The sequence below is a fragment of the Bidens hawaiensis genome, unplaced genomic scaffold (genome assembly GCF_021521415.1).
Source record: "Bidens hawaiensis isolate Kalapana, Puna unplaced genomic scaffold, B.hawaiensis_p1.1 tig00025180_1, whole genome shotgun sequence".
Taxonomy (NCBI): Eukaryota; Viridiplantae; Streptophyta; class Magnoliopsida; order Asterales; family Asteraceae; genus Bidens; species Bidens hawaiensis.
In genome coordinates this window covers 194,679-208,767 of record NW_027494005.1, presented here as the reverse complement: position 1 = coordinate 208,767, position 14,089 = coordinate 194,679, and the positions used below count along the sequence as shown (strand labels likewise).

The 14,089-nt window shown below is 34.7% G+C and overlaps 2 protein-coding genes across 2 annotated transcripts; one reads left to right on the top strand and one right to left on the bottom strand.

The window, feature by feature from the left end:
• The first annotated feature begins 9,550 nt into the window (after positions 1-9,550).
• Positions 9,551-10,033, top strand: LOC143571003 (uncharacterized). Its single transcript, XM_077056517.1, has one exon. The coding sequence runs from the start codon at positions 9,551-9,553 to the stop codon at positions 10,031-10,033; it is 483 nt and encodes a 160-aa protein (XP_076912632.1).
• Positions 10,034-10,865: 832 nt separating this feature from the next.
• Positions 10,866-11,590, bottom strand: LOC143570996 (protein MIZU-KUSSEI 1-like). The gene has a single exon (XM_077056512.1). It carries the CDS (start codon positions 11,588-11,590, stop codon positions 10,901-10,903), a length of 690 nt encoding a protein of 229 aa, XP_076912627.1. The 3' UTR covers positions 10,866-10,900.
• Between the last annotated feature and the right edge of the window lie 2,499 nt (positions 11,591-14,089).

Genomic DNA, 14,089 nt, shown 5'->3' with positions numbered 1-14,089 from the left:
TCATGTAACCGTGTGCATGTTCTGGGTCATTTTGGTTTGAGTGTTATCAAATACCATATCAGTTTAAAACCTAAATAAAAAAAATTCCTCTAATCTCATATATTATCCCATGCCTAAATACATCCTTAATTTTTCAAGTTTTTGGTTTCTACATTAAGTTTGAGTTCACTTATATCCTTTTTTTTTTTGAGCGGCTAATTTGGATCATTAACGGACCACATGTCCACCCGCTTATCTCTATACCATTCTTTTAGAAAACTTAATGGACGGAGACAAAGGCATCTTTACTTTTTTTAAAAAGGAAAAAAAAATCCTTCTCGTTTAAACCCCAAAATTTGAGGGGGCGTTATAACTTCAACTACAAAAGGCTTCAAAAGTCTTGAAAATAGAAATGGCGATAGTAGATTAAGTTAAAACTTTAAGGACCAGTTGTGAGTAAATGAAACATTAGGGTGCATTGTAATAGTCACCGACAAATAGGTTAGTAAATTCAACGTACGATGCATCACCGTACACCACCCACTCCGCAGGTAAAGTGACAAAATGGATATAAGACGCAAGATATGTCCAAATCAGTGGGGTCCAAATCTTTCAATCAGGCCGCAGTTGATCCCCTGCCTGTTTGTTACCCCCACATGTTCCGCGTGGACCGTTATTCACTTTATTATTTATTAGTCGGCAATACATCCTTTATGGGTCGTTCTTCTTCCGTGTTTTTTACTTTTCCCTATACATTTTAACTATACAAATCACGTAAAGTTTAAAAAGATATCTACTGATAGTTTCTATACGTGTTTTTTCTTTTTTTATAGGGAAAACACTATAGAATAGTAACCAAATTTTTAGTTTATTCCAATTAAATCACTCATATTTTGTTTTATCACAATTAAGTTACTCAACTTTTAATTTGTCTCAATTAGGTCACTTAAATTTCAATTTGTGTTCTAAAACGAGAGGGGCAACTACTTTATTATCGTAATTGATACATTTACTGATATAAAAATAAAAAAAGCGTTGGTTTTAATGACGTTTAAGTTATTTATAAACATATAATATGAAGGTAAAAAAGATGGTATTAGAACATTTATTAAAAGTTGAGTGACCTAATTGAGCTAAATTTGAAAGTTGAGTGACCTAATTGAGAAACACTGAAAGTTGAGTGACTTAATTAAGACAAATTTGAAAGTTGAGTGACCTAATTGAGACAAAATAAAATATGAGTGACTTAATTGGAACAAACTTGAAACTTGATTACTATTATACAAAGTTGTCCCTTTTTGTATATGGTTTTACAAAATAAATATATTACAGGCACGAGTGGAGATAACGACGGTTCAAGTACAATAAATTTTTTGGTCTTATATCCTATAATAAGATTGGGTCAAATAAATTTATTAGGTATCTGTTACTTGTATCTGAAATTTGATCTTAAATTCACCTCAATTGACTTGGAATATAGCATATTCAACTATAATTCTCATTATTTTGTAGTCTTTGGAATGTGAAGGAGACGAGACTTGATGGTTTGCTAGGCAGTGACCATGGTGAAATTGCTTGGTGGCAACGGTTGCACCGTGTAATTGAGGAACATGACATGGTAGTTTAAATTGGTTTCAAGTGAGCTTTTTTTTTTAATGTGTTTCGAGCGAGTCTTTTCGAGCAAGTTTCAAGTCACACGTTATCTAAATAGCCTTATATATGTATTTATGGTCATAATGCACAAGTAAGTGTATAAAGTTGCTACATAATTAAGGATGCACAACAAATCTACATTATTTGCTTTGTTGTGCCAAAATAAGGTGTTTACAGTTATGGGACATTTGTGTATTTGGTCTCATGATACCTTTCACCTACACTATACACCTTTTTAATCTACCTATTCTAATAAAAGAAAATAATTGTGACACATATTATCACTATGTTTCATTTAATAATTTTTTCCCATCAAAACTCCTTCACTTTTATATCTTATAAATTAAGATATTTAATTATAATTAATATACATTTTCTATATATAAGTTAGATAAATCTTATATTTAAGTTCAAAATTCAGTTATAAAAGCCCACCTAAGTTTCTATATCATCTCCAAATTTAAGTTGTTTTATTTTATATAAAATCATATTTATTTAACTAATATAATTTATTTCAATAAACAAAAAGATTAGTTTGTTAATAACATATACAATAATCATATTACAATAGTAAAAAAAATGAAAACATTATATTAAAAAATATTTGATTTAAATAGTTTCATTTTGGGTTCTCATAGTGTTTCTTGGAGTTTAACAATATTTGTTTGATTTTATTGTCATTACTTTGATTTTGAATATGTTTTGACAAGTTTGCTTATTATTGGATTCATATGATTATTAGGGTTTTTTTGTATTTCGTTGAATTGATTCGTACTTAATTCTCATCTTGAATGTGTTTTTATCTAAATTGAATGGTTTTATTGTTGTTTTCATGTTATGAAGTTGGGTAGAATAAGCTAAACTACATATAGTTAACTAAAAGGAAACAAGTCAAAATAATCCAAAATATGTATTCAAGTGTACAAGTACCTTTTAATGTTTTATATGAAGGAAAAGTATTACTTTGTAGTGTTATAGGTTGTATATTTAGCACATTATTTGCCGATATTATGTTATTTTTAAAATCTATTTGGTAGGTTCCACTAATTTTGATTTTAATGATATAGCTGGTATTTTGTTTTAAAATTTCAGTAATAACAATAAGAAATATATATGTAATATATATAATTTTTTCACATATATTATATACTTATTGATTAACTTTATTTGTAAATTTATTATTTAGATCATCCCGTATAATACACAGGGTCTAAAACTAGTAATTTAATAAAAACTAAAATATGCATGTTGACCAAAACATATGAAATGTATAGTGTCCCCTTCATCTGATCATTTAAAGAGTGGCACACGTTCATTCGTAGGCTGATTTAGCTAGGGGTGATCAAACCGGATATGTGAACTTCGATTATCTGAGCATTTTGGGTAGTGAATTTTACTAACCGAATTCGAATATGAAAACTCGAATATTCGATTTCGGATATCCGAAATTTTGGATTCGGATAGCCAAACGGATATCCGAATTTTGAAAAAAAAATTACTTACAAAAAAGTACAATATTATTTAAAAATATTTTGGATATCCGGAAATTATTCGAAAAATTATCCAATTTATTCGAAAATCATCCGAAATATCTGAAAAATTGTCAGAAATAGCCGAAAATTATGCGAAATATCCGAAATATACGAAAAACATATCTAAAATATCTTAAAATTGTCCGAAATTTCTAAATAATATGTATTATTTATTACTTGAAAAACTATTTCGGACAATCTAAATATCCGGTATATCCAAAAATTTTCAAAACCACCATCCGAATCCGAATCTGAAAATTCGGATTCAGATTTTCGGATATTTTAGATTCGGATTCTTTTAAACACCAATTGATTTGGCCTACCAATCCCCTCGTTAGCATGCACTGCCATGTATATCAGTAGGCTAAATGAGCCTACCAAACGGCATGCTAGTTTAGCCTACTCTTTCAAATGAGCCAACGTTTCAAATTTATCATACGTTTATTTTAATAAATCATCATGACTCTTTCTTATTAATATATCTAACTGAAAAAAGCTCACCAACAATTGCTAAGACCTACATCCTCTATTAAAGCTAGACAGTTACTTTGAAAACAACCTAACTCTACTTGTAATCTATTTATGATTTTTTCTTCCATGTTTTTTAAGTTACTCATTATGGTAATTGAAACCCAAACAAAAAAAAATAAAACCTCACCAAAAAATACTATGACCTATATCCTTTATTTATAGTTTTATACTAATTAATTTTAATAGCCATTACGTTAGCATATATTAATATTTATGATTTGTCTAAACAAGTCGTACACTATGCACCTATATGGATGTGTTGTTTTTTAATGATGCCATTGTCGTAATCCAAGGGACATGGAAGAATGAATATTCGATCAAATAAACATTTAATGTTGCATGCATTTACAAGTTATGGATAATTTTGAAATAAATATATTTGTTACATAAAGGCTATGAAATTATGTGAAGACTGTACATATATTGTTTACATATAATACTAGCTTATTTTTATACATATAAAACTATGAATTCATGTAAAGAATGCACATATATTATTTAAAAGTAAAACCAGCTTATCTTTATAGGGTTTGAATCAAATACAAAATAAATAAGCATATTACCATGCGAACATAAGGATTTTGAACGGTTCCTTCTTCCTCCACAGCAACCCCATCGCTCCTAATTACAACTCATTACTCATCGATCAATACCAAACAATCGATCGACTGGTCAATCAATCAATTGATTTAAAACTATAAATACCTAGTCAATTGAAGTGTGGATCAAATCATGATTTTGCTAGTCAATCAATCTTCTGTTTGCAAAGCTTTTTGAACCAACTATTTGAGGAGGAGGAGGAGGTAATTAATTGATTAGTAGTGTAATTACACTGGTTCAACATTGTATTCAAATGCTATAATTACACTATGATGAAAATTACACCGAGTTATTTGTATGTTTAGTAAGTTAGTTTTATTTCTACCCCACCTCATTTTTATTTACTATTAGTAAATAAATTATTCACTTATTAATTTAACAATTAGACGCTACGCAGAACAAAACAAAAGTTTTTATGAAGCTGACATAAAGGGAATTTAGTTTTGAACTTAAAAGTTGATAGGTTAGACTTAGGTTTACTTAATTTTGACATTAAGATACGACAATAACCGTATTTGGTTTATTATATCTAACTCTAGTCGTAAATAGGTTAACCTATTTAACCATTTTAATAATGTATTGACTTGTCAATCTATTTAATTTAACAGGTCGTTGCACCATCACTTTTAACCACTGAATTACAACTCTCAAATTTGTTTAAAACATTTACAACTTTACAACAGCCGGTTAATCTAAGTCACTTAGATGAATGGGTGGGTTAAATGAAGCAAGTTCGGATTGCACTACTAGTGTGCAGTTTAGAGTTAACGCTTTTACAGTAATAAGTATATAGGCTATGTACGGGCTGAACCATTCTACCAACCGGGAATCCATAATCCGCAATCTGACATGATTGCTTTTTTTGAACGGCAGAGAATCTCACATGTAAATCTACCCTTTCGGTGCCGCCATGTTCAAGGTCAACTCATGGACCGCCGTAAGATCGTACCCCCTAATGCGCAGGAACCAGATGGAACCCACAAACCTTGTCCCATGTTTGGTTCAAACCCGGGATTAAAGCTCTGATTTGTCTTTTCAACCAGATGTCTTTCGAACCGATCCAAGTGAGAATCGAACCTGTGCCTCTACTTAAGAAGGGCACGTCTCTTACCACTGCACCATATTATCATAACATGATTGTTACCTAGTTAAAACCGGAACTCTAAAAGAAAAATATATTAAAAGGAATAGGTTAGGAAATTGAAGCGTAATGGACTAGGGATGAGCAAAAATCGGTATGGTACCGATTCGGTACCGACGGTACCAAATCTGTACCGATTTTGGTATCGGTACCAATCGGTACCAAGGTTTCGAGTTTTCGGGACCGGTACGGTACCAGTATTTCCCGAATTTTACCTTAAATACCGGTACCGTACCGGTACCGAACCGAATATTTCGGTACCGATACCGGTACCAAAAATTTGCGATTTTCGAGATCGGGATTTTCGGTACCGATACCGAGCTCATCCCTATAATGGACTAATGGGTACAAACCTGAATTCTTTCACATAACTATATAATGTAGCCTATGTGGGCCGATAAATGAAAGACCAAATATTCCAGGCCCAACAATAGGCATTTTAAAAATGCCATTTTAATGTTCAAATTTCAGAAGGTAGTAAATGCTATTTCAACACATGTTCCATTAGGTTAATTATTTTAGACAATTACAGATTCATGTTTGACCCTTTACAAAACTTTTTGGTTACATGACTACATTCTTAATGTTTAAAAAGCACACTAGACATCTAGTATGTTTCTCTTAGTAGCACTTACCATTAACTCTGCTAGTATTTTAGGTTAACTCAGAATATGTACAAAACATATGAGGGTATTATCAACTCTAATAATCATTGAGATGGATAGAGCAAATAAAAAAAAAAAAGTTAATTGTAGTTATGGTTCCTATGGTGAAACCCAAAATGCAACTTTTAACCATGTGATGACCATTTCGCAAATAAAGCTCCTGTGGTGGTCTTCTTTTGCAATTTGGGTTTTCTGTTAGTTTGACTGTTTGGTTTACTGTCAAAATAAAAGGCATATTTGTCTTTTCACACATGACCCATCATCATCATCATCGTCGTTGTCGTCATAATATCTTATTTAAAAAATAACTAGCGACTACTATTGTATTATATAAATATATAAAGAAGCCTGGTCAGGATTTGGTAAGTCGGGTTGCTCGATATATGCATAGCCCGGCTCCTGGCTCAGGTCTAGAAGTACATTCGGTAAGCCCGGCTGCTCCGACTGATCGTTATATGCATAGCCCGACTGCTCGTCGTTCGAGCCTGGAAACAAATGATCATACCACGACATTATTTTCGTACCACGTTGAAAATGTCAAGCAAAAATAATTTTTTCTACTCGGGTTTAACTATGTTTTTGTGTTGTGGGTAATGTGTGTTGTGTTGTGTGTTTGTTAATTGAAATATATTGAAAGAAAGGAAGGGAGCCGGAAGGCTCAATAATTCAGCTTTGACACAATCCGCCACGGATAGCCCTCTTTGCGGCGGATAGGGTATGAAGTTTTGACTGATTTGATTGTTGCAGGTTGTCGGGTACCTTATCCGCCACGGATAGGCCTATCAGCGGTGGATAGGGTACATCATAAAAGGTGCCGCATACGACAAAACACCTCTATCCGCAGCGGATAACCCTCTCAGCTTCGGATAGGGTGGGTATCTCCAAATTTGGTTGGGTGTCCCCAACACAACCCATATAGAAAGTTAGTTCAAAATACATAACTATATATCGAAGTTGTTTATAACATAGCCGTTGTGATCATGAATCAGTTCAGCTAATTGATTGCTAACCACAAGACAAAATTAAATAAAAAATTAAGAGTCAAAAAGAAAAGCATAAGTATGCTAATGGGTCAAGTTATTCTATAAAAAGGACAAAAATGAGAAGGATTGTAGCCAAAAAAAAAAACCCTAAAGAAAATTATAACTCAAAATTTAATAAAAAAAACAAAAAAAGTAAGAACACAAAAATGTCTCCATCATCTTTCTCGTTCTAATAATAAAAAATAAGACACGATATTGAGTGAAAAAGATCATTGTGTCTTTTTATTTATCATTGTATTTTGTATTTATTTTCGTCATTAACTGTGTTGTTTTTCCTTGACGTTGTATTTTTTTTCTTGATATTGTGTTATATTACTCAACATTGTGTTATATTTTGTTCGGCATTGTGTTATATTTTGCGATCGATTGTGTCTTTTTTAGTTATAATTGTGTCTTTTGTTCATTTTCGTCATTGTGTCTTTTTATCATGTTTTTTAACGGGAATGATGGGGAAACATTTTAGTTTTTAAATTTTTTTTTATTTTTTATTTATATTTTAAGTTATAATTTTTTAATATATATATTTTTTTAATTTATTTTTAAAAGGTTTTTTGTGTTGTCACAAATCCTTCTTACATTATGCTAATTATTATAAAATATAAAAGAGCAAACAATGTATCTTTTATTCACATACAGTATACTATTCCAAAAAAGTAAAATTTGTAATTGTTGATTTTAGTCCGGGTTAAGTGGTTAACTCAATTATTTATATAGAAATAATAACTCCAACTCAACAATAAAATGTTATCAGTTGATTAACCATTCTGTCTGTAGGACCTATCACGCTCATTGGGATTATTAGTAAAGTGATTTCTAAAATCCTTGCTAATCGTCTCAAAAAGGTTTTGGGGGGTGTTGATTTCTGAGTCTCAGTCGGCGTTTCTCATAGATAGATTTATTTTGGATGGGCCTCTCATTGTTTCCGAGTTGGTGGATTGGTTGAAGAAATAAGAAGGCATTCCTTTTGAAGATAGATTTTGAGAAGGCGTATGGCAACGTTAATTGGAATTTTCTTATTAATAATATGCTTCAGATTGACTTTCCTAACTAGTGGTGTTTGTGGGTTAAAGGGATTTTGGATTCGGCTAGGTCGTCGGTTCTAGTGAATGGGTCGCCGACTTCGAATTTAAATGTGAAAAGGGGCTCAGACAAGGAGATCCTTTGTCCCTTTTTTTATTTCTGATCGTGATGGAGACTCTTTCTTGGATGTTAAATAAAGCTAGAGAGACAGGGGAATTGCCTGGGATTCGTATTTCGGACGTGGATATCACTCATCTTTTTTATGTCGATGATGCTCTTATTGTTGGCGAGTGGTCACGGGAGAATTTGGAAAACATTGCTCGGGTCCTTCAGTGCTTTTATTTGTGTTCGGGTTTTATAATTAATTTACATAAGTCCAACTTGTTCATAATTGAAGTCGAAGACGACGAAGTGGATGACATGCGGGGCGTGGTGGGGTGTAGAAGGGGATTGTTTCCTTTTGAATATTTAGGGATCAAAGTGAGGGCAAACATGAATCGCATTAGCAATTGGTCTTATGTTATTAATGTGTTGTAGAAGCGGCTCGCCTCGTGGAAGTCTAAACTTCTATCTATTGGAGGAAGAGTAACTCTTATAAGATCGGTTTTATAGAATCTTCCCATTTATTATTTCTCGCTTTTCAAAGCTCCTTCGGCGGTGATTGAAAAGTTAGAACGTATTATGCGACGTTTTTTATGGGGAGGATCCAGTGAAGAAAAAAAGATCAATTGGGTTGCTTGGGTGAGAGTGGCGAGCCCGAGGAAAATTGGTGGGTTGGGCTTAAGCTGATTAAAAGATACTAATGAAGCTCTTCTTCTTAAATGGAGTTGGCGGTTCAAAAAGGATGGGAATTGTTTATGGAAGAGACTCATTGCGGTATGTCATGGTGGTACTCAAAGTTGGTCTTTTTTACCGCTAAGGTCGGCTGCTCATGGATGTTGGAGATAAATAGTGAAGATCGGGGAGCGCTCGATTGGTAATGGTAAAAAGCTTAATAGTTTCTTGCGTGGCGTCGCTGGGGATGGTGTAAACATTAGATTTTGGTGTGACCCATGGCTCTCAGAATTTCCTTTTACGGTGTATGTATCCTAATATTTTTAGATTGGAATCTCAAAAATTGTGCAGCGTGGCGGATAGAGTGAGTTTCCAAAATAATGATCGGGTCATGAGATGGGCTTGGCGACAGGATCCCAGATCATCGGTAGAGCTGGATGAGTTATTTGGGCTTCTGTCCAATATATATGAGTACGACTGGGGCGCTGGTTGTGATAAATGGATTTGGGCTGGATCTGAAGATGGCATGTTCTCGGTTTCTACTGCAAAAAAAAACTTATTATTAGTAGCCGACAATATGAACCCTGTTTTAAGTTTAAATGGGATGGGTGGATGCCGATCAAGTGTAATGTGTTGGCGTGGCGAGCGGAGCAAGATAGGATTCCTACTAAAATTGCTTTAAATAAGCGAGGGATGGGTCTTAGCGAGGACAGTTGTCCGTTTTGTGAATCGCATCAGGAATCCGCTAATCATATTTTCACAGGTTGTATTTTTGCAGTCGAGATATGGGATAGGATTATCGTGTGGTGCCGTTTGGATCCTATCTTTGTGTTTGAAGTTCGGGATATTCTTGTGTTAGCGAAAGGTTTAAAGAAGCTGAAACTCGACAAAAGGGTGGCTCATTGTATAGTGGTCACGGCCTTATGGAGTATGTGGAATGCAAGAAATGAGAAGATTTTTCAAGATAAAGAGGCCAAAGCTTTTGAGGTGGTGTCCAAGATTAAATCTTGTTCGTATTTTTGGATTCGAAATAGATCTAGATTTAAATCTACAGAATGGAGCGATTGGTGTAAATATCCTTTTGGGTTGATGTAACTTGGTTTTCCTTACGGCCCTCGTTTTGAGAACTTGCAGGTCGTTTGTGGTGAATGAAGCTTATTTTTCAAAAAAAAAAATATTCTGTCTTTAGTATTAGTAAGGGCATTCTCATCCAACCCCTTATTTTATATGAGGGGTGTTTTTATAATTTAGAGAGTGATTCATGGTGTTGTGAGTGAAGAGTTTTTATATTTTGGAAAAAGTAACGATTTTTCTATATATTTGAAAAGTTACTGTTCATCTCCTATAATTTTTTTAATATATTTTGAAAGTAGTTGTGAGTGAATGAAAGAGAAAAAGTAATAACAAAATGTATAAAAAGTATTATTTAATTGAAACGAAGAGAGAAAATATGATAAGTTTTAGTGTAATTTTTGTTTAGAGATAGAGGGTGGGATGAGAATGCTCTAGATTACAAGAAAACTTCTCATAATTTTGTCGTTTTATCAAAACTGAAACCTTGAATATATTACTTTTTCCAAAATCATGAATCATATACAAATATCTATAGGTATGATGATCTTTTACTTCATGGTGGACGTGTAGATTTAGCTTATACTTGTGATCACTGTGTATGATGATCGATATTTAGCTTTGAGGGAAGTGAATACCTGATACACTCGTAAGCACACGCACGAGATCATTATTCATTAGCGTGTCGATTGTATAAACATAGCAAAGCGTGATTGTATGAACATAGCGCGATTGTATCGTCATAGACGATTAATTCATAACAAAAACTATAACTGTTGAAAACCACAACCATATCTATAGACACTTTAGATAGTTGTCACAAAATTTTATAACGTTTTCACTATATATATATACTTATAATTTATAAATCCCTTTATTTTCTTTTTATTTTTAGCGGATTCTTACAAAGAAAATACTCAACTCCTGTCCATTTTCAGCCCCTTCAGGATTGATCATGTGAAAAGCTTCAGAATCCTTACTTCCTGCCACTCTTTCAAACCTTGCTCTCATATAAGTTAACTCCCCGTCGACCGAATCCTTACCCGACAACCCAGGAAGCACTCCCGCACCCATTGACACACCCCGCAACGATTGCATAACCTGAAGCTCGTCATCGGTCATGTGCTTCCTCCTTATGGAGTACCCGTATTTCCTCCCGTTACAATAAACCACCCACACAAACTCCTCCAACACCTTCTTTTTGTGACTTTTGGTCTCGCTTTCTAGCGACAACCGGACTATATCCGACGCCATTTCTTTTTGGAACACACTCGAGCTCATTGGAAGCTCGATCACAAATACTGGGAGGCGGTGTGGGTCCTCTTGGATGGCTAGACTCACACGCCCCCTTCGGTACCCAAATAGGGTCCCAGTGGTGGCATGATCGGTTAGTAGTGGCTTTCTGGGTCGCCCTAACAATGCCACCATCTTGCAACCGGAGGTTAACATAGGGAGAAGCTTGAACATGCGAAGGATCCCGCCGCTCTTGGACCGCTTTTCGGTGCGAGTGGTGTGTTGTAGTAGTGATATTATGGCAGGGTTTTCCATTTGGTGAAATGGGCTAGAGTAAACTGATGGCATTGTGTTAAAAGAATACACATTTTGAATAAGTGGTGAGGTTAGAAATATATAGATGAAAAGAAGTTGGTCCTATAATAGAATCTTTTTTTTAAAGATGGAATTGGTTCAATGGTGCTACCACAATTAATGAAAAATGAAGGGGTATGCACCCGTCTTAACATCGAGCGGGGCGGGTCAACCCACAAGATATAGACAAGAGGCTTGAAATCAGGATGTCATAAAGACACAAAGCCAAAACCTATGCGCAAGCGCATGAAACATCTGCGCGTGGCGCATATCACATATGCACACAACACACACATTTAGTGTGAGAATAAAGAGAAGACCTTGCGCATCCCCGGGATAGGCGCATAAAGGCCGCGCGTAAGCGACACACAACAAATGAGACAATAGTCTAATCCAAATCAGGATAAGGACAACCATGATTGTACTCATCAGACAACCTTCCAGAAGGTATCTTTTAAGGAATAAAGAATGTGCTGATGTTGACAGCTGCCAATGAAGGGTGGACAACTCAGCAAAGCCCATGTGCCACCGCGTGATGGCATATGGGTCAGGTGAAATACCTTGGTCAGAGAATAATCAATGAAAAAGCACCAGGTGTCCTAAGTACACGTGGCGCGAAGCAATAGGAGGAGGCCAAAAAGGCCCTAATTGGGTCTGAGCCCAATCATTGGAAACCCTAATACTATAAATACCACACCACCTCCACAGTTGGAGGCAGGCAAGAAAATATATTCTAAGTCCTTTACTCATTTTCAGATCCTGATTATCCTCTCCTACAATATCTGATTCTCACACCGGAGGGTTACCCCAAAGAGGACCCCTCTGTCCCTTTCTGAGGGGTAAGCTCACGGTGCTGTTCGTTTTGTAGGTGGAAGAACTCGTATCTCGGGAAACCATCGGTGATATAGCACACTCGTACCCGAGGAACGTTGATCGTATACAAGTAAGTCGATCCACGCTTCTTCAAAAAAACTATATGATTGCATTTTTGATGTGATTTAATATACATACATAAGGGATGTTTAGAAAATTAAAAACAAGGAAATTGTTTTTGATATGACATGGTACTCAAAATGAAAATATATAAGTCGACATAAAGCTATTTGTGTTGGCTTGGACCTGTCAAACCGAACACGACTAGAATTATCTGTCATATATAAAACTCGTTAATTTGAAGTGATAGACTTTGTGACCCGTATTTTTGGATTTATTTTCTTGGACGTTTTAAGTGTAAGTGGTTTTAAAAAATAAAAAAAAATGGTTTATGAAGTAATTATGGGTGGATTTATATTCATTTAGAGACTGATGTGACCAAGTTTAAAGTTTTGATAAAGAAATAAAGTAGGCCCAAACGTAAGAAAGAGATAAGGGTTGGTTTGGACCACATTGAAAGGAAAATAGTGGCCCTGGTTTTTATGGAAATTGGGCATGTGACAATGATCATGTGATATAAAGGGTTCTTTAATCACTATTCAATATGAAAATGATTTGGGAATACAAGTAATTGAATATTGATTGGTATCTATAAAATTGAATGTATGATTTTGAAATTGAAACTAAAAGAGAACCAAACATGCTACATTAATATATTGTTTGATATTAAGTTGCAAGGGAATTGAATGAATTTGATTTTGCCCTTTACTTTCATGTTCATATGAATAACACATCATACACGTATACATAAACGGAAAGAGATTTTTTATTTTCAGATCGTCAAGAAACTTCATTCGTCTTCGATTTTGTTTGTTCATTTAAGACGATAACGAGTAAATATAAACAAACATACATAAACAAGCCTAAAATATTACTTATAAAAGTAATCTTTATAAAATAGGCATAAATTTCATTTTTATTTATGTTTATATGTGTATATAGTATATTTTATTATTTATACATAAACGAATATGTGAACAACTTAAATAACCTTAAGGCTGGCCGCTATGGGCGCCTTGGATGGGGGGAGAAGGGCGACGAAGGAGGATGAACACCGCCGGGGGGCGCTGTGGAGGCGGGTGTGGAGGGGGGAACGATGGTTGTGACGACCAGCGCCCTCAGGGTTCTCTCTCTCTCTCCTCTCTCACATACACACAGACATATATATATATATTGGGGGCGCCCAAGGGCATTAAACCATAGTGGGGCGGGCTTCAATGCCTCATTTTTTACGAGGCAATGACGTGACGTTGACGTGGCACGGTGGAGGAGCTTTGATGCCCCCACCATAGCATACAGCCTAAGTGGCGTTTGTTTAATGAGTTATGTGTCCGAATTTAATTTCACACCCATAAAAGGACGCTCTAACCACATGAAAAGGCGGGCTTACAAAATGATTATCATTAACATTCCTCTTCCTACTTTCAAGTTTCAACCATAACATACTTCTAGTTATTCACATGGTAGATGACTGACTTATAACACGAATGGTTAATAAACATGTTCAAAATGGCATATTCAACTCGTTTGATGTGTCATTTTTCATTGGTATGCCTAACC

Bases quoted from the DNA above. Each gene is read 5' to 3' on its own strand.
- LOC143570996 (XM_077056512.1), bottom strand. From the start codon at position 11,590: ATGCCATCAGTTTACTCTAGCCCATTTCACCAAATGGAAAACCCTGCC.
- LOC143571003 (XM_077056517.1), top strand. From the start codon at position 9,551: ATGCCGATCAAGTGTAATGTGTTGGCGTGGCGAGCGGAGCAAGATAGG.